Source organism: Plecotus auritus (genome assembly GCF_963455305.1).
Source record: "Plecotus auritus genome assembly, chromosome: X".
Classification (NCBI taxonomy): Eukaryota; Metazoa; Chordata; class Mammalia; order Chiroptera; family Vespertilionidae; genus Plecotus; species Plecotus auritus.
In genome coordinates, this window is record NC_137784.1 from 84690265 (window position 1) to 84709432 (window position 19168).

The following is a 19168-nucleotide window of genomic DNA, read 5'->3' on the forward strand; positions in this document are numbered from 1 at the left end:
CATTGTTGGAACTCTTGAGTGTTGCTTTCTTTTTTAAAAATATGTCTTTATTGATTTCAGAGGGGAAGGGAGAGAGAGAGAGAAACATCAACAATGAGAGAGAATTATTGATCGGCTACCTCCTGCACGCCCCACAATGGGGATCGAGCCCACAACCCAGGCAAGTGCCCTGACCAAGAATCAAACCATGACCTCCTGGTTCATAGGTTGATGCTCAACCACTGAACCACACTGGCTGGGCAATTCTTGCTTTCTTAAGATGAGTGCTTCCCTGTGGGCATCTGTAGGGTAACCCTGACTGGATGCCAGTTTTGGCAATTGAATGAAAGACCAGTTTAACTTGAGGATGAAGGAGTGAAAGGACACCTTAAATGAGATTTGCTGCTGAAATCATTGAGATTCAGAGAATGGAAACATTATTCCTTTTCCCCACTGTGCAACCTCACACACCCTGCTGCCATTATCACAAATGATTGTGGAAGGGTCTGGGGAGATTTGAGGGCCTAATTCCTTCTTTTTGGGGTTTAGGATATCTTGTGCCTGCTTTTTGTTTATCAGATGAAGAAACTGAGGCTCAGGAAGTAAGGTGACTTGCCCAGGGTCAAACAGCTAGAAAACATAGATTTGCGAATATAATGCAGGACTTCTGACTCCTTGTTCAGAGATGACTCTATGGTACACTTACTTCTTGAAGAAGATTCATTCTTACTATTTAACTTTTTCTCACTTATAGTATGTTTTTATTGATTTCAGAGAGAGGAAGGGAGAGGGAGAGATAGAAACATCAATGATGAGAGAGAATCATTGATCAGCTGCATCCTGCACGCCCCACTCTGGGATTGAGCCCACAACCCAGGCATATGCCCCAACCAGGAATCAAACTGTGACTTCCTGGTTCATAGGTCGATGCTCAACCACTGAGCAATACCGGCTGGGTGACTTTTTTTCATTTATAAATGAGAAGATGTTTCTTCGGGGGTGGGGGGTGGGGATAAGATATCAACCAAAGAGCTTGTATGCGTATAAGCACAACCAATGGACACAGACGATGCAGGGGGTGAAGGCCAGAACTGAGGGGCAGGGGCAGGCTGGGAGAGGACAATGGCGTGGGGGGGAAGGGGACATATGTAATACTTTCAAGAATAAAGAATTTTTAAAAAAGATGTTTCTTCTGCAAGTAAATTTTGTGAAAAGCAAACTGGGAAAAAAAAATCCCAGTAAGCAGTCACAATTGTTTTAATGTAAAAGCAAATAGCAGGAAGGATTTGGGAATAGATTTTGTAGCAAAGATGAATTAGAAGATGTAATTTGTGAAGAAGTATTTTGTTGTGTTTCCTATTTAGTTATTGAGGTGGATTCACTTATCACCATCATCAGAAACTATTTAGTGGTACTTAGCAGCCATCTAATCAGGATTTCCCCAGACTTGGACAATTTGATAGCTGATGAAAAACAGTTGGATACAGATAACCCTCTGAAGTCTGTGCTGAATATGAAGTTTAAGACTTTGGTTTCAGAAATCCTCAAAGCAAAGAGAATGGGAAGACTCTGGAGATAATGGCCATTGGCTTCAAGTAAATTTAAGTTGTGAATTCAAACTCTTTCTAAAACCTCAGGAGATAAATCTATGTCTTGGAAGCAAACCAAGCCTCAGAATTCTGTCCCATTAGACAGAGTTCCTAGAGCGGAGGGATGGGAGCAGTGCATCCTGTCCATAGCAGTGATTATGGCAAGTTTTTGCAGTTGTCCTCAGTAGCATTGGGGGTTGTGCCTAAGTCATGGATGGGATCCCTACAGATGTGATTATTTTGGTTTTGGTCATAAGGAAACCTTGAACACTGATAGCAAAGGTATTTGTTTTTGCAAAGCTCAGTGTGGACTTTTTAAATGGCAGCATGCAATTTTTTAAAGCTTCCTTAGCTCTGAATTTTGTATATTCCCCTGTGAACTGTTGTGTGTCAGAATAGCACTTCCCCCATGAAACTCTTTTGGTAATGCTGCCAAAATATAAGGACAAAGCCATTGCTGTCTGTGTGGTGATGAGACACTGGCATCTAGGTGATATACAGATATGTTGCTGGGTTTTGTGTGACCCCCTGGTCACTGAGTAGCTGACCAGAAAGGCCTTTATGAGACTGTTTTCATATAATATTTACCCACCTCTAGCCCTGGGGCTAAGTCAATTCCTTGGTCAACTTCTTGTTTTGCTTTTACTTTACACCTATCGAGTCTTTAAAAGTAATCAGTTTCCAGATGCCTTTGTCATCAAAATTGAAGATATTTAGGAATGATCAAAGTTGGTCATTCCTGCCATTAAGATATAACTTCTTTGTTGTCCTCCTAACCTCATGGTTATAATAAGAGTTCAGAGAAGTAATAAGAAATTATAACAATAACTTAACTCTTTTTTTTCTAAAAGACTGGAACTGGGAGAAACAAAAAGAACAACCCAAAGAATACCAGCGGATCCTACAGTGCTTCTTAGATAGAAAAGACTGTTGCTACTCTATCCATCAAATGGGTAAGGTCACATCAGTGGTTTAAAGACAATGCTTGTACCTGTTCTTCTTGTCCCCTGCCTTGTATGTGGCTCCACTAAGTTGTCCACCTGTTTATTTATGCAGAAAGTTTGGATTTTGTGGCATGCTGGGAGACCTTTTTCTAACATGTTAATTTTTTTCCACATAAAAACAGCGCAAATGGGTGTAGGAGAAGGAAAGTCAATTGGCGAATGGTTTGGACCAAATACAGTTGCACAGGTGTTAAAGTAAGTAAGAGTCTGGCATTCACTTTATTATACTACTAGAGGCCCAGTGCACGAAATTCATGCATGGGGGTATGTGTCTCTCAGCCCAGCCTGCACCCTCTCCAATCTGGGACCCCTCGAGGGATGTCCAACTGCCCGTTTAGTCCCAGGTAGGATCGGGCCTAAACGAGCAGTTGGACATCCCTCTCACAATCCAGGACTGCTGGCTCCCAACTGCTCGCCTGCCTGCCTTCCTGATTGCCCCTAACCACTACTGCCTGCCAGCCTGATCACTCCCTAACCACTCCCTTGCCAGCCTGTTTGCCCCTAACTTCCCTCCCCTACAGGCCTGGTCCTCCCCAACTGCTCTCCCCTGCAGGCCTGGGTCCCCCCCAACTGCCCTTCCCTGCAGGCCCGGTCGCCCCCAACTTCCCTCCTCTGCTGGCCTGGTCACCCCTAACTGCCTTCCACTGCAGGCTTGATTGCCCCCAACTGCCCTCCCTTGCAGGCCTGGTCCCTCCCAACTGCCCTCCCCTGCTGGCCTGATTGCCCACAACTGCCCTCCCTTGTAGACCTGGTCCCTCCCAACTGCCCTCCCCTGCAGGCCATCTTGTGTCCACATGGGGCAGTCATCTTTGACCACATGGGGACAGCCATCTTGTGTGTTGGAGTGACGGTCAATTTGCATATCATTCTTTTATTAGATAGGATTAGTTAGGATAGAGGCCTGGTGCATGGGTGGGGACTGGCTGGTTTGCTCTGAAGGGTGTCCCGGATCAGGGTGGGGGTTCCCTTAGGGAGTGGGGTGGCCTGGGCGAGGGGCCTGTGGTGGTTTGCAGGCCGGCCATGCCCCCCAGCGACCCAAGCGGAGGCCCTGGTATCTGGGATTTATTTATCTTCTATAATTGAAACTTTGTAGCCTTGAGTGGAGGCCTGGGCCCGCCAGGGCAGATGGAAAGCTTGGCTTCCTCCATTGCCAGGGGCAACCCAAGCCTCCTGCTCTCTCCAGCTCTGTGGCTGCTGCCATTTTTGTTGGGCTTTATTTATCTTCTATAATTGAAACTTTGTAACCTTGAGCGGAGGCCTAGGCCCGCCAGGGCAGGTGGAAAGCTTGGCTTCCTCCATTGCCGGGGGCAACCCAAGCCTCCTGCTCTCTCTGTGGCCGCAGCCATCTTGGTTGGGTTAATTTGCATACTCGCTCCTGATTTGCTGGTGGGCGTGTCTTGTTGGGTGTAGCAGCAGTACGGTCAATTTGCATATTACTCTTTTATTATATAGGACTAGTATCTCTTATGCCTTCCTCCTCCGCCAACTCAATGTGTCATCAACCTATCTATTCTTGCCATTCCACTAAGTAAGCCATCCCACTAAACCAGCAAACATCTATACCATTTCTTAGACAGTTTTTTGAAATGTGTAACTGGGCATAGCTGTCTTGGTATATCAGAGGTATAGTCATTGGTACCAGTATATGTAGAGGTACCTCAGGATACATTTGGTATCCCCCACACTCCACAGATTGGTGCTCATGTGCCATCAGCATGAGGGTCACTTTGAAGCCAAAGTATTCATACTAAGTGGGGGAGACTGAGCCAGCCTAGGCAAGACATGGACTCCCACCCTATATAGTATTATAAAAACCCCACTCATTTATTTATTTATTCATTCAACATTTACTGGGTGCCTTTACTGTGCTAAGTGCTTGGTGTACAGAAATGAACTAGACACACTCCTTGCCTCAAGGAACTCATGACTTATTGGAGGAGGCAAACCCCAAGGGAGTCTTGGAATCAGTCTGTCATCTCTTAGCAGACTTCATGTGCCCCAGTTTAGTAATTTTGCACTTGTTCTGTTAAATTCCAAAATTTACCTCCCACAGCAAGAGGCAAGGTGGAGAAGCCTGGACCAATGTTTAGGAAGTGAATGAAGTGAGTGGCATCAGGACCTACACCTGCAGGCCACCTCGCCTGTTATCACTCTCCTTCCTGACAACATATCACCAAATGAAAACTCCATGAGGGCAGAGCTTGTATTTGTCTTGTTCACTGCTGGAACACTAGCACATAAAACTGCCTGGCACACAAAGTGCTCAATAAATATTTGACGAATGAATGAAAATGGTAGCCAGAATCTGGGGTTGGATTTAGCATCAGAAGACTAAAATCATTGGGCCTCCTTTGGTGTAACCTATTTCAATTCTGGGCTCTCTGGAGCATGATGGAGGGACCTGATCCATGCAAAGTACAGATGGGGTACTGATTCAATTATTAGTCAGTCTTCAATGAACTAGAACACATTGTAAATGTGCTTGCTATGGGAGTTGGATTTCCTGGGGACCTAAGTGAAACCTATATCTTGGCTTTACTTTTTGCTAACAATATAGTATGTCTGAGGCCACTTTCTTACCTTAGTCTGTAGTACCTTTTGGAGCATCTTTGACTCTGCTGAGGTTTTTGCAGTATTTCGGGAGCCACTGTAGGAACCCAGAGTAGAAAGTATAGACGATTAGAATGGCTGTGCTGAGTCCAAAACCCAGCTTGAAATGGTTGGTTTTTAAGTGATATCCCTCAGAATTTGCTTCTTTATTCTAAATATTGAGGTTCCCAACAACAAACAAATGGAAACATACATTTTTAAAAGTATTTAACTAGGTTCTGATACATAATTGTTATCAGTAACAGCAGTGTGTAGTATCATTATTATTATTTTTAAAAAATTATTTATTGTTTAAAGTATTACATATGTCCCCCTTTTCTGCCATTGACCACTTCCGGGCCACCCCCATGCCCCAGGACATGCCCTCACCCCTCCTAGTGTCTGTGTCCATTGGTTATGCTTATATGCATGCATTCCAGTTTTTCGGTTGATCTCTTATCCTCCCTCCACTGCCTTCCCTCTGAAGTTTGACAGTCTGTTCGATGCTTCTCTGTCTATGGCTCTATTTTTGTTCATCAGTTTATGTTGTTCATTATATTCCATAAATGAGTGAGATCATGTGATATTTATCTTTCTCGGACTGGCTTATTTCACTTAGCATAATGCTCTCCATGTCCATCCATGCTGTTGCAAATGGTAAGAATCCCTTCTTTTTTACTGCAGCGTAGTATTCCGTTGTGTAGATGTACCGCCCTTTTTTAATCCACTCATCTGCTGATAGGCACTTAGGCTGTTTCCAAATCTTAGCTATGGTAAATTGTGCTGCTATGAACATAGTGGTGCATTTGTCCTTTCTGATTGGTGTTTCTGCTTTCTTGGGATATATTCCAAAAGTGGGATTACTGGGTCAAATAAGAGTTCAATTTTTAATTTTTTGAGGACACTCCATATTGTTTTTCACAGTAGCTGCACCAGTCTGCATTCCCACCAGCAGTGCACGAGGGCTCCTTTTTCTCCGCATCCTCACCAGCACTTGTCGTTTGTCGATTTGTTGATGATAGCCATTCTGATGGTTGTGAGATAGTATCTCACTGTGGTTTTGATTTGCATCTCTCAGATGATTAGTGACTTTGAGCATGTTTTCATATGTCTGTTGGCCTTGTATATGGCCACTTTTGAAAAGTATCTGTTTAAGTCCTTTGCCCATTTTTTTTTATTGGATTGCTTATCTTTCTTTTGATAGGATGTACGAGTTTCCTATAAATTTTGGATATTAGACCCTTATTGGATATAACATTGGCAAATACGTTCTCCTATGCAGTGGGCTTTCTTGCTGTTTTGTTGATGGTTTCTTTTGCTGTGCAGAAGCTTTTTATTTTTATATAGTCCCATTTGTTTATTTTCTCTTTAGTTTCCATTGCCCTAGGAGCTATATCGATAACGATATTGCTAAGACATATGTCTGATATTTTGCTGCCTATGGATTCTTCTAAGATTTTTATGGCTTCCCATCTTACGTTTAAGTCCTTTATCCATTTTGAGTTTATTTTTGTGTATGGTGTAAGTTGGTGGTCTAGTTTCATTTTTTTTGCATGTATCTGTCCATTTATTGAAGAGACGGTCTTGACTCCATTGTATGCTCTTGCCTCTTTGTCAAATGTTAATTGAGCATAATGGCTTGGGTCAATTTCTGGGTTCTCTGTTCTGTTCCACTGCTCTATATGTCTGTTCTTGTGCCAGTACCAGGTAGTTTTGTGAAGAGTGGCTTTGTAGTATAGCTTGATATCTGGTATTGTGATTCCTCCAACTTTGTTCTTCTTTCTCAAGATTGCTGGGGCTATTTGAGTTCCTTTTTTATTCCATATGAATTTTTGGAGAGTTTGTTCTAGGTCTGTGAAATATGCCATTGATATTTTCATGGGGATTGCATTAAATCTATAGATTTCTTTGTGTAGTGTGGACATTTTAATGATGTTGATTCTACCAATCCATGAACATGGCATATTCTTCCATTTCATTATGTCTTCATCTATCTCTTTTTTTCAATGTCCTATTGTTTTTCTGGTTGCATGTCTTTTACCTCTTTAGTTAAGTTTATTTCTAGGTATCTTAATTTTTTTGGTGCAATGGTAAATGGGATTGTGTGTTTGGTTTTTTTTTTTTGGTTGTTGTTTGTTTCTCTTTCTGTGAGTTCATTATTGGTGTATAGAAAAGCCACAAATTTCTGGGTATTAATTTTATATCCTACATTGCTGAATTCATTTATTAAATCTACTTGTTTTTTGATGGATTTTTTTAGGGTTTTCTATGTGCAATATCATGTCATCTTTGAATAATGACAGTTTTACTTCTTATTTCCCATTTGGATGCCTTTTATTTCTTCTTCTTGTCTGATGGCTATGGCTAGCACTTCCAGTACTGTGTTGAACAGAAGTTGTGAAAGTGGTCATCTTTGTCTTGTTCCTGTTCTTAGGGGAAATGATTTTAGATTTTGCCCATTGAGTATGACATTGGCTGTAGGTTTGTCATATAAGGCTTTTATTATGTTGAGATATGATCCCTCTATTCCCACTTTGCTGAGAGTTTTTATCAAGAAAAGGTGTTAGATTTTGGCAAATGCTTTTTCTACATCAATGGATATGATTATGTGATTTTTCTCTCAATTTGTTTATGTGATGTATTACGTTTATTGATTTGGGGATATTGTACCATCCTTGCATCCCTGGAATATATACCATTTGGTCATGGTGTATGACAGTGGTCGGCAAACCGCGGCTCGCGAGCCACATGCGGCTCATGATCCGCGGTTTGCCACTCTGTTGACTAATGAGTTTGCTGAACACTGCCTTAGGGAAAAACACTTTAAAAACATTTTAATAATGTACTAATGTCTTTAACCTGAAGTCAAAACTTCTGGGTAAGGGTAATGACTTACAGCAGTGGTCGGCAAACTCATTAGTCAACAGAGCCGCAGTTTGCCGACCACTGGTGTATGATCTTTCTAATGTAATGCTGGAACCAATTTGATAGGATTTTGTTGAGGATTTTATCATCTATGTTCATCAGAGATATTGGCCTGTAATTTTCTTTCTTTGTAGTATCTTTATCTGGTTTTGAGATTAGAGTAATGGTGGCTTCATAGAAAGAACTTGGAAGTGTTTCTTCCTCTTGAATATTTTGGAATAGTCTGAGGAGGATAGGTTTTAGTTCTTCTTTGAATATTTGGAAGAACTCCCTTATGAAGCCTTCTGGCCCAGGGCTTTTGTTTGCTGTAAGTTGTTTGATTACTGCTTCAATTTCCTCCATAGTTATCGGCTTATTCAGATTTTTTTATTCTTCCTGATTGAGTTTTGCAAGGTCGTATTTTTCTAGGCATATGTTCATTTATTTTTGGCTGACCAGGTTGTTGGAATAGAGTTCCTAATTTTTTTTTTACAATCTTTTGTATTTCTTTGGGGTCTGTTGCTATTTTACCTCTTTCATTTCTGATTTTGTTTATTTGGTTCCTCTCCTTTTGCTTTGTGGTGAGTCTGGGAAGAGGTTCATCAATCTTGTTTATCCTTTCAAAGAACCAGCTCCTGCTTTCATTGATCTTTTGTATTTTTTTTTTTTTTTGTCTCTGTGTCATTTATTTCCACTCTGATTTTTATTATGTCCTTCCTTCTGCTCACTCTGGGCTTTTCTGGTTGCTCTCTTTCTAATTCTTTAATTTGTAGAGTTAGATAATTTATTACCAGTTTTTCTTGTTTTTTTTGAGGTAGGCCTGTAATGATATGAACATCCCTCTCAGGACTGCTTTCAATAAATTTAGGATTGTTGTGTTTTCATTGACCTTTGTTTCCAGGATGTTTCTAATTTCTTCTTGGATCACTTTGGTAACTCAATCATTCTACATAATAAAAGGCTAATATGCAAATCGACTAAATGGTGGAATGACTGGTCGCTATGACGCACACTGACCATCAGGGGGCAGACACTCAATGCAGGAGCTGCCCTCTGGTGGTCAGTGTGCATCCACAGGTGAAGCGCTGCTAAGTCAGAAGCCAGGCTCATGGCTGGCAGGCGCAGTGGTGGTGGCGGGTGCCTCTCCCACCTCCACAGAAGTGCTAAGGATGTCCAACTGACAGCTCCTGGACTGCGAGAGGGTGCAGGCCAGGCTGAGAGATGCCCCCTAGTGCATGAATTTCATGCACTAGGCCTCTAGTTGTTTAATAACATGCGATTTAGTCTCGAAGTGTTTGAAATATTTTTATTTTTATTGTAGTTGTTTTCTAATATGCCATTGTGAGTTGAGAAGATGGTTGATATGATTTTAATTCTTGTGAATTTGAAGAGACTTTGCCTGTGTTCCAATATGTGGTCTATCTTTGAAAATGTCTCATGTGCACTTGAGAAGAATGTATATATTGTAGCTTTGGGGTGAAATGTCCTTCTGATCTAGTGAGTTGTTTATGATTGCTGTTTCTTTGCTGATTTTTTTTGTCTAGAGGATTTATCCAGTGATGTCAATGGGGTATTAAAATCCCCTACCATGATTGTATTGCTGCCAATCTCTTCCTTGATATATTCCAGAAGTTTTTTTTGTTTGTTGTTGTTGTTTGTATTTGGGTGCTCCTGCATTGGGTGTATATGTGTTTACCAGAGATATATCCTCTTGTTGTAGTTGATCCCTTTAGTATTATGAAGGGGCTTTCCTTATCTTTTCTTATGGCCTTCACTTTGAGGTCTATTTTGTCAGATATAAGTATTGCTAACCCAGATTTTTTTTTCATTTTCATTTGCCTGAATAATATTTTTCTGTGTCTTCACTTTCAGACTGTGTGAGTCCCTTGTTCTGAGGTGGGTCTCTTGTAGACAGCATATATTTGGGTTATGTTTTCTTATCCATTCAGCCACTCTATGTCTTTTGATTGGAACATTTAATCCATTTATGTTTAAGGTTATTATTGATAGGTATTTGTTTGTAGCCATTTTTATTCGTTTTTAAATTTTTTTTCTTAATTGATTAAGGTATTACATATGTGTCCTTATTCCCCCATTGTGCACCACCCCCCACTCATGCCCTCACCCCCATGGTGTCTGTGTCCATTGATTAAGCTTATATGCATGCATACAAGTCCTTTGGCTGATCTCTCGTCCTTACCCGCACCCTCCCCTACCTTCCCTCTGATGTTTGATGGTCTGATCGATGCTTCTCTGTCTATGGATTTGTTTTGTTCATCAGTTTATGTTGTTCATTATATTACATAAATGAGTGAGATCATGTGATATTTATCTTTCTCTGACTGGTTTATTTCACTTAGTATAATGCTCTCCAGTTCCATCCATGCTATTGCAATTGGTAAGAATTCCTTCTTTTTTACCACAATGTAGTATTCCATTGTATAGATGTATCACAGTTTTTAATCCACTCATCTGCTGATGGACACTTAGGATGTTTCCAAATCTTATCTATGGTAAATTGTGCTGCTATGAACAAAGGGGTGCATATATCCTTTTTGATTGGTGTTTCTAATTTCTTGGGATATATTCCTAGAAGTGGTATCACTGGGTCAAATGGAAATTCCATTTTTAGTTTTTTGAGGAAACTCCATACTGTTTTCCACAGTATCTGCACCAGTCTGCATTCCCACCAGCAGTGCACGAAGGTTCCTTTTTCTCCACATCCTCGCCAGCACTTGTCGTTTGTTGATTTGTTGATGATAGCCATTCTGACAGGTGTGAGATGGTACCGCATTGTCGTTTTCATTTGCACCTCTCAGATGATTAGTAACTTTGAGCAGGTTTTCATATGTCTCTTGCTTCCTTCTGTCTTCTTTCAAAAAGTATCTATTTAGGTCCATTGCCCATTTTTTGATTGGGTTGTTTATCTTCCTTTTGTTAAGTTGTATGAGTTCCTTGTAAATGTTGGAAATTAAACCCTTATCGGTGATAACATTTGCAAATATGTTCTCCCATGCAGTGGGCTTTCTTGTTGTTTTATTGATGGTTTCTTTTTCTGTACAAAAGCTTTTTATTTTGGTGTAGTCCCATTTGTTTATTTTCTCTTTAGTTTCCATTACCCTAGGAGCTGTATCTGTGAAGAAATTGCTTCAGCATATGTCTGAGATTTTGCTGCCTTTGGATTCCTCTAATATTTTTATGGTTTCCCATCTTATGTTTTTTTTTTAATTTAATAAATATTTATTGTTCAGATTATTACAATTGTTCCTCTTTTTCCCCCCATAGCTCCCCTCCACCCGGTTCCCACCCCACCCTCTGCCCTCATCCATAGGTGTATGATTTTTGTCCAGTCTCTTCCCGAATCCCCCACACCCCTTTCCCCCCGAGAATTGTCAGTCCACTCCCTTTCTATGCCCCTGATTCTATTATATTCACCAGTTTATTCTGTTCATCAGATTTTTTTATTCACTTGATTTTTAGATTCACTTCTTGATAGATATGTATTTGTTGTTCATAATTTTTATCTTTACCTTTTTCTTCTTCTTCCCCTTCTTAAAGAATTCATTTCAGCATTTCATATAATACTGGTTTGGCAGTGATGAACTCCTTTAGCTTTTTCTTATCTGTGAAGCTCTTTATCTGCCCTTCAATTCTGAATGATAGCTTTGCTGGGTAGAGTTATCTTGGTTGTAGTTTCTTACTATTCATCCCTTTGAATATTTCTTGCCACTCCCGTCTGGCCTGCATAGTTTCTGTGGAGAAATCAGCTGACAGTCGTATGGGTGCTCCCTTGTAGGTAACTAACTGTTTTTCTCTTGCTGCTTTTAATATTCTCTCTTTGTCTTTTGCTCTTGGCATTTTAATTATGATGTGTCATGGTGTGGTCCTCTTTGGATTCCTTTTGTCTGGGATTCTCTGCGCTTCCTGGACTTGTAAGTCTATTTCTTTCACCAGGTGGGGGAAGTTTTCGGTCATTATTTCTTCAAATAGGTTTTCAGTATCTTGTTCTCTCTCTTCTTCTGGCACCCCCATAATTCTGATGTTGGTACGCTTGAAGTTGTCCCAGAGGCTCCTTACACTATCTTCATATTTTTGGATTTTTTTTTCTTTTTGCTTTTCTGGTTGAGTGTTTTTTGCTTCTTTGTATTTCAAATCTTTGACTTGATTCTTGGGATCCTCTAGTCTGCTGTTAGATCTCTGTATAATATTTTTTATTTCAGTCAGTGTATGTTTAATTTCTAGTTGGTCCTTTTCATATCCTCGAGGGTCTCGCTAAATTTATTGGCCTTTTCTAGAAAATTCTTGAAAAACCTTATAACTGTGGTTTTGAACTCTATATCTAGTCATTTGCTTTCCTCCATTTCTTTCATTTGTGATCTGTTTCTTTGTCTCCGCATTTTGGCTGCTTCCCTGAGTTTATAGAGTGGCTTTGTGTGCTAGGTGTCCTATATGGCCCAGTGGCACAGCCTCCCCAGTTACCTGACGTGAACACTCTTGTGTGCTGTGTGCACAGTCTTGTTGTAGTTAAGCCTTGATTGTTGTTGGTATCACTGGGAGGAATTGACCTCCAGGCCAATTGGCTGTGAGGATCAGCTGTGCCTATGCTGGGAGAACTTCTGTGCTGGAGACACTCTTATGAGAAAAGACTTGCAAAAGCCTCTGTGCTCAGCTTGGATGGGGCCGAGTCTCACGGTAGAGCAGACAGCATTGGTTTCCCGTAAGCCCTTCCTAACTGGCCCCTGTGTCTCAGTGTCCCGTGGTAATCGCTGCAAGCACCTCTGAGAGAAAGTTGCTCTTGAGTTCCACCCGCTGCCAGACAGTCCAGTTTCTCCCCGAATGAGTCTGGGTCCCCAGAGTCTCACCTGGAATTGGATTTCAGTGCAGTCGGGAGCTTTTGTCTCCCTCCCACTTGAGAAAGCCAGCCGTGCACTCAGATGTCAGTCCTCTCCATGCACGCGTCTCAGTACTTCTGTCTCCTGCAGCCCCTCTGAGTCTCAGTGTGCTTTTCTCTTTCCTTCTAGTTGTAGAATTTCCACTCAGCCAGCCTTCCTGTGGTTCTGGATGATGTCCGTTTTGTCTTTTAGTTGTAGTTTTGAAATTGTTGTGGGAGACAGCAGTTTAGTTGTTTACCTATGCCACCATCTTGGTTTCTCCCTCCTATCTTATGTTTAAGTCCTTTATCCATTTTGAGTTTATTTTTGTGTATAGTTTAAGTTGGTGGTCTAATTTCATTTTTTTTTTTGCATGTATCTGCCCAATTTTCCCAACAGTATTTATTGGAGAGACTGTCTTGACTCCATTGTATGTTCTTGCATCCTTTGTCAAATATTAATTGAACTTAGTGGATTGAGTTAATTTCTGGGTTCTCTATTCTATTTCATTGATCTATATGTCTGTTCTTGTGCCAATACCAGGCAGTTTTGAGAACAGTGGCTTTGTAATACAGCTTGATGTCTGGTATTGAGATCCCTCCTACTTTGTTCTTCTTTCTCAGCATTCTTGCAGCTATTCGGGTCTTTTTTTTATTCCAGATGAATTTTTGGAGAGTTCGTTCTAGGTCTGTGAAATATGCCATTGGAATTTTAGTGAGGAAAGCATTGAATCTATAGATTGCTTTGGGTAGTATGGGCATTTTAATGATGTTTATTCTACCAATCCATTTACACGGTATGTTCTTCCATCTGTTTATGTATTCCTCTATCTCTTTTTTCAATGTCCTGTATTTTTCTGGGTACAGGCTTTTACCTCCTTAGTTAAATTCATTCCTAGGTTTCTTAATTTTTTTGGTCCGATGGTAAATGGGATTGTTGTTTTAGTCTCTCTGTAAGTTCACTATTGGTGTATAGAAATGCTATAGATTTCTTGGCGTTAATTTTGTATCCTGCTACATTGCGGAATTCATTTATTAAGTCTAATAAGTTTTTTTTTTTGCTGGAGTCTTTAGGGTTTTCTATGTACAGTATCATGTCATCTGCAAATATGGACAGTTTTACTTCTTCTTTTCCAATTTGGATGCCGTTTATTTCTTCTTCTTGTCTGATCTCAATGGCTAGTACTTCCAGCACTGTGTAGAACAGGAGTGGTGAGATTGGGCATCCCTGTCTTGTTCCTGTTCTTAGGGGAAATGGTTTTAGTTTTTGCCAATTGAGTATGATGTTGGCTGTGGGTTTGTCATTATGGCTTTTATTATGTTGAGGTATGATCCTTCTATTCCTACCTTGCTGAGAGTTTTTATCAAGAAATGGTTTTGGATTTTGTCAAATGCTTTTTCTGCGTCAATTGATATGACTATGTGATTTTTATCTCTCAATTTGTTTATGTGATGTATCACGTTTATTGATTTGCGAATATTGTACCATCCTTGTATCCCCGGGATAAATCCTACTTGGTCATTGTGTATGATCTTTCCGATGTACTGCTGGATCCTATTTGCTAGAATTTTGTTGAGGATTTTGGCATCTATGTTCATGAGGGATATTGGGCTGTAATTCTCTTTCATTGTGTTATCTTCATCTGGTTTTGGTATTAGGGTGATGCTGGCTTCATAGAAGGAGCTTGGAAGGGTTCCTTCCTCTTGAATTTTCTAGAATAGTGTGAAGAGGATAGGTTTTAGTTCTTCCTTGAATGTTTAGTAAAACTCCCCTGTGAAGCCGTCTGGTCCCGGTCTTTTGTTTGCTGGAAACTTTTGATGACTTCTTTAATTTCTTCCATAGTTATCAGCCTATTGAGATTTTTAGAATCTTCCTGAGTGAGTTTTGGAAGGTTGTATTTTTCTAGGAATAAGTCCATTTCCCCCAGGTTTTCTACTTTGTTAGAATAGAGTTGTTCATAGTACTTTTTTAAACAATCCTTTGTATTTCTGTGGGGTCTGTTGTTATTTCCCCTCTTTCATTTCCAATTTTGTTTATTTGGGTCCTCTCTCTTTGCTTCTTGGTGAGCCTGGCTAGAGGTTCTTCAATCTTCTTTATCTTTTCAAAGAACCAGCTCTTGGTTTCATTGATCTTTTGTATTCTTTTTTTTTTTTTTTTTGGTCCCTATGTCATTCATTTCTGCTCCTTCCTTCTGCTCATTGTGGGCTTTTCTTGTTGCTCTTTTTCTAATTCTTTGAGTTGTAGAGTTAGATGATTTATTACCATTTTTTCTTGTTTTTTTTTTTTGAGGTAGGCCTGTAGAGCTATAAAATTCTCTCTCAGGACTGCTTTCATTGTGTCCCATAGCATTTGCATTGTTGTGTTTTTATTGTTATTAGTCTCCAGGATGTTTTTAATTTCTTCTTTGACCTCATTGGTAACCCAGTCATTGTTTAATAGCATGCTATTCAGCTTCCAAGTGTTTGAATTTTTTGGAATGTTTTTATTGTAGTTTATTTTTAATATTATGCCATTGTGGTCTGAGAAAATACTTGATATGATTTCAATCTTCTTGAATTTGGGGAGACTTTGCTTGTGACCCAATATGTTGTCTGTCTTTGAAAATGTCCCATGTGCTGTTGAGAAGAACATACATTCCGTGGCTTTGGGGTGAAATGTTCTGAAGATGTCAATTAATTCCATCTGAGCTAGTGAGTCATTTAGAATTTCTGTTTCTTTGCTGATTTTTTGTTTATAGGATTTATTCAGCGATGTCAGTGGTGTATTAAATTCCCCTACTATGGTTGTATTGTTGTCAATCTCTGCATTGATATCTTCCAGGAGTTTTTTTAATGTATTTGGATTGTCCTGAATTGGGCGCATATATATTTAGGATGGTTATATCCTCTTGTTGTATAGATCCCTTTATCATTATGAAGTGGCTTTCCTTATCTCTTGTTATGGCCTTCACTTTGAGGTCTATTTTGTCAGATATAAGTACTGCTGCTGCAGCTTTTTTTTTTCATTTCCATTTGCCTGAAAGATTTTTTCCATCCCTTCACTTTCAGTCTGTGTGAATCCCTTTTTCTGAGGTGGTTCTCTTGTAAACAGCATACATATGGGTCATGTTTTTTTTTATGCATTCAGCCACTCTATGTCTTTTGATTGGAGCATTTAGTCCATTTACATTTAAAGTTATTATTGAAAGGTACTTGTTTGTAGCCATTTTTATGTTTTGTGCCTGTGTTCCTTCTTACCTTTTTATTTCTTCTTTTTACACCAGTCCTTTTAGCATTTCTTGCATTGCTGGCTTGGTAGTGATAAACTCCCTTAGCCTTTTTGTTTTCTGTGAAGCTCCTTCTTTCCCCTTCATTTTTGAATGATAGCCTTACTGGATACAGTATTCTTGGATTCAGTCCCTTGCTTTGTATCACTTTATAAATTTCCTTCCATTCTTTTCTGGCCTGGTGTGTTTCTGTTGAGAAATCATTTCATAGTCTAATGGGAGATCCCTTGTATGTAACTTTCTGTCTCTCTGTGCAGCCTTTAAGATTCTCTCTTTGTCCTGAATGTTTGCCATCATAATTATGATATGTCTTGGTGTGGATATTTTTTTGATTCATCTTGTTTAGGACTCTCTGTACTTGTGTGACTTGTTTCTTTCCTACATCAGGGAAGTTTTCTGACATTGTTTCTTCAAATAGGTTTTCTAACCCTTGTTCCTCTTCCTGTCATTCTGGCACCCCTATTATTCGTATGTTGCTTCATTTCATGTTGTACCAAAGGTCCCTTAGGCTCTCCTCCTGTCTTTTAATTTTTTTCTCCAATTGCAATTCAGTTTGGGTGTGTTTTGCTTCCCTGTCTTGTAATTCGCTAATTAAGTCCTCTGCTCTCCTAGTGTACTGTTGAAACTTTCCATGGTGTTTTTTACTGCAGCTATATCACTCTTTATTTCTTCTTGATTCTTATATAAGTTGTTGATTTTTTCATCCATCTGGTTTATGAACTATATGACCCTTATTCTAAATTCTTTTTCTGACATATTGCATGCCTCCATTTCACTTAGCTGCTTTTATGGTGATTCCTTCTTTTCTTCCCTTTGGGGGTTTCTTTGTCTACCCATTTTTGTTCTTACCAAAGGATCTAGGTGTCGAGTCGTGCAGGGGCTGAACCTTGGGTGGTAGTAGCTCCTATGGTGGCAGCTGCTCCCTGGGTGGTCACGGCAGCAGCTGCTCCTCAGTTGTCAGCAGCTCCTCTGGCTGCTGGGGGCAGGCTGTTCATGCAGCTGCTGCTCCTCAGATGGTTGTGGGCTGCTCACGAGGCTGCTGCTCCTTGGATTGGGGCAGATTGTGTGTGGCTGCTGCTCCTCGGATTGGGGTGGGCTGCTCATTTGGCTGCTCCTCCTTGGACAGGGCCAGGCTGCTCACGGAGCCACTGCTTCTTGGATGGGGGCATGCTGCTTGTGGGGGCTGCTGATCCTTGGATGGTGCAGGTTGTTCATGAGGCTGCTGCTCCTTGGACAGGAGCATGTTGCTCACAGGGCTGCTGCTCCTCATATGTGTGCAGGCTGCTCGTGTGGCTGCAGCTCCACAGATGGGGTATAGCTGCTCATGGGGCTGCTGCTCCTCGGATGGGGGCAGGCTTCTCACATGGCTGCTGCTTCTTGAATGGGTGTGGGCCGCTTGTGGAGCTGCTTCTCCTCAGATGGGGGCGGATTGCTCACGTGCCTGCTGCTCCTCAGACAGGTGTGGGCTGTTTGTGAGTCTGCTGCTCCTTGGACAGGGGTTAGCTGCAGTCAAGGTTGCTGCTCCTCGGATGGGGTGGGGCCGCTTGCACAACTCCTGCTGTTCAGATGGGGGCAGGCTGATCGCGGGGCTGTTGCTCCTCAGACAGGTGCAGGCTGCGTGGGCCTGCTGCTCTTTGGATGTGGGCGGGCTGCTTGTGCGGCTGCTGCTCCTTGGGTGGGGGTGGGCTGCTCCTTGGATCAGGTTGGGTTGCTCTATGCAGCTGCTGCTCCTTGAATGGGGGCAGGCTGCTTGCAGAGCTGCTGCTCCTCGGACAGGGGTGGGCTGCTCACTTGGCTGCTGTTCCTCGTACAGGGGCGAACTGCTCATGCAGCTGCTTCTCCTCAGTCAGGGGCGGGCTTCTTGTGTAGCTGCTGCTCCTCAGACAGGGTCGGGCTTCTCCTGAGGCTGCTGCTACTCAAATGGTGTGAGTTGTGCGCGTGGTTGCTGCTCTTTGGACGGGTGCAGGTTGTGTGCCGCTGCTGCTCCTTGGACAGGGGCGGGCTGCTTGCACAGCTGCTGCTTCTCATATGGGGCCAGGCTGCTTGCATGGCTTCTGCTTCTCTGATTGGTGTGGGCTGCCTCTGGCTGCTGCTCCTTGGATGGGGGCAGGCTGCTCATGTGGCTGTTGCACCTTTGATGGGGGCAGGCTGCTCACGAGGCTGCTGCTCCTCAGATGGGGGTGTGGGCTACTCACACAGGTGCTGTTCCTTAGACAGGGGCAGGCCATGTGAGGCTGCCGCTCTTGGGCCTGGGGTGGGCTGCTCGTGGGGCTGCTGCTCCTCGGATGGAAGTGGGCTGCTCATGTGGCTGCTGTTCACATGATCGCAGTGCCCTGGGCTAAAGCATTGGGCCCTTCAGAGGGGAGTGCACTTTGGAACTCACAGGAGACTGCACCCGGGGTTGCTGGAGTCTCAGTGACTGTGGGACCACAGCTGAGGCAGAAGGTCCCTGGTGGGTGTGGCTGTAGACTCCTGGGTGTTATCTGAGGGCACCCTGGCTGGAGATGAGGCTGGGCTCCCAGTCCCAGCAGCTCTCCCCTTCAAAATGGCAAGGCCTCTGAGGAAGAGCTGGCCGCTCTGGGACTGTTTGCAATGGTAGTAGAGGCTGCCTGGTTAGGCGAGCCTGGTTAGCCTGCCCCCAAAGGTCCTGTGGGATCTAACTGTGCCTCACTCACACACACACACACACACACACACACACACACACACACACACCCTCCACATGACTACACACTACTCTTTTTGCTCCCTCCCTCCCTCACGCTATCTCCCTCACTGCCGCCTTCTTCCTGCCTCTGTAGTTGCATCTGAAGTGTTATTGACCCATTCATGGATGGAGTCTCCTCTCTGGGTGTCTGGTTATGTGGCTCACTCTCTACCACATTGGCCAAACAGGTTAAAATTCACCTCGACAAGACATGACACAAAGGGAGCAAAACATGAATGTACTCATGATACTGATAACCC

At 42.0% G+C, this 19168-nt stretch overlaps 1 protein-coding gene across 2 annotated transcripts in view; it reads left to right on the plus strand.

The window, feature by feature from the left end:
* The window catches only part of ATG4A (autophagy related 4A cysteine peptidase), an 83767-nt gene that overhangs the window by 49481 nt on the left and 15118 nt on the right, over positions 1-19168 (plus strand). For both annotated transcript variants that reach the window (XM_080651976.1, XM_080651977.1), the window contains exons 5-6: positions 2420-2521; positions 2695-2767. In XM_080651976.1, the coding sequence (XP_080508102.1) occupies positions 2420-2521; positions 2695-2767 (175 nt within the window). The remainder of the gene's footprint in view (positions 1-2419; positions 2522-2694; positions 2768-19168) is intronic.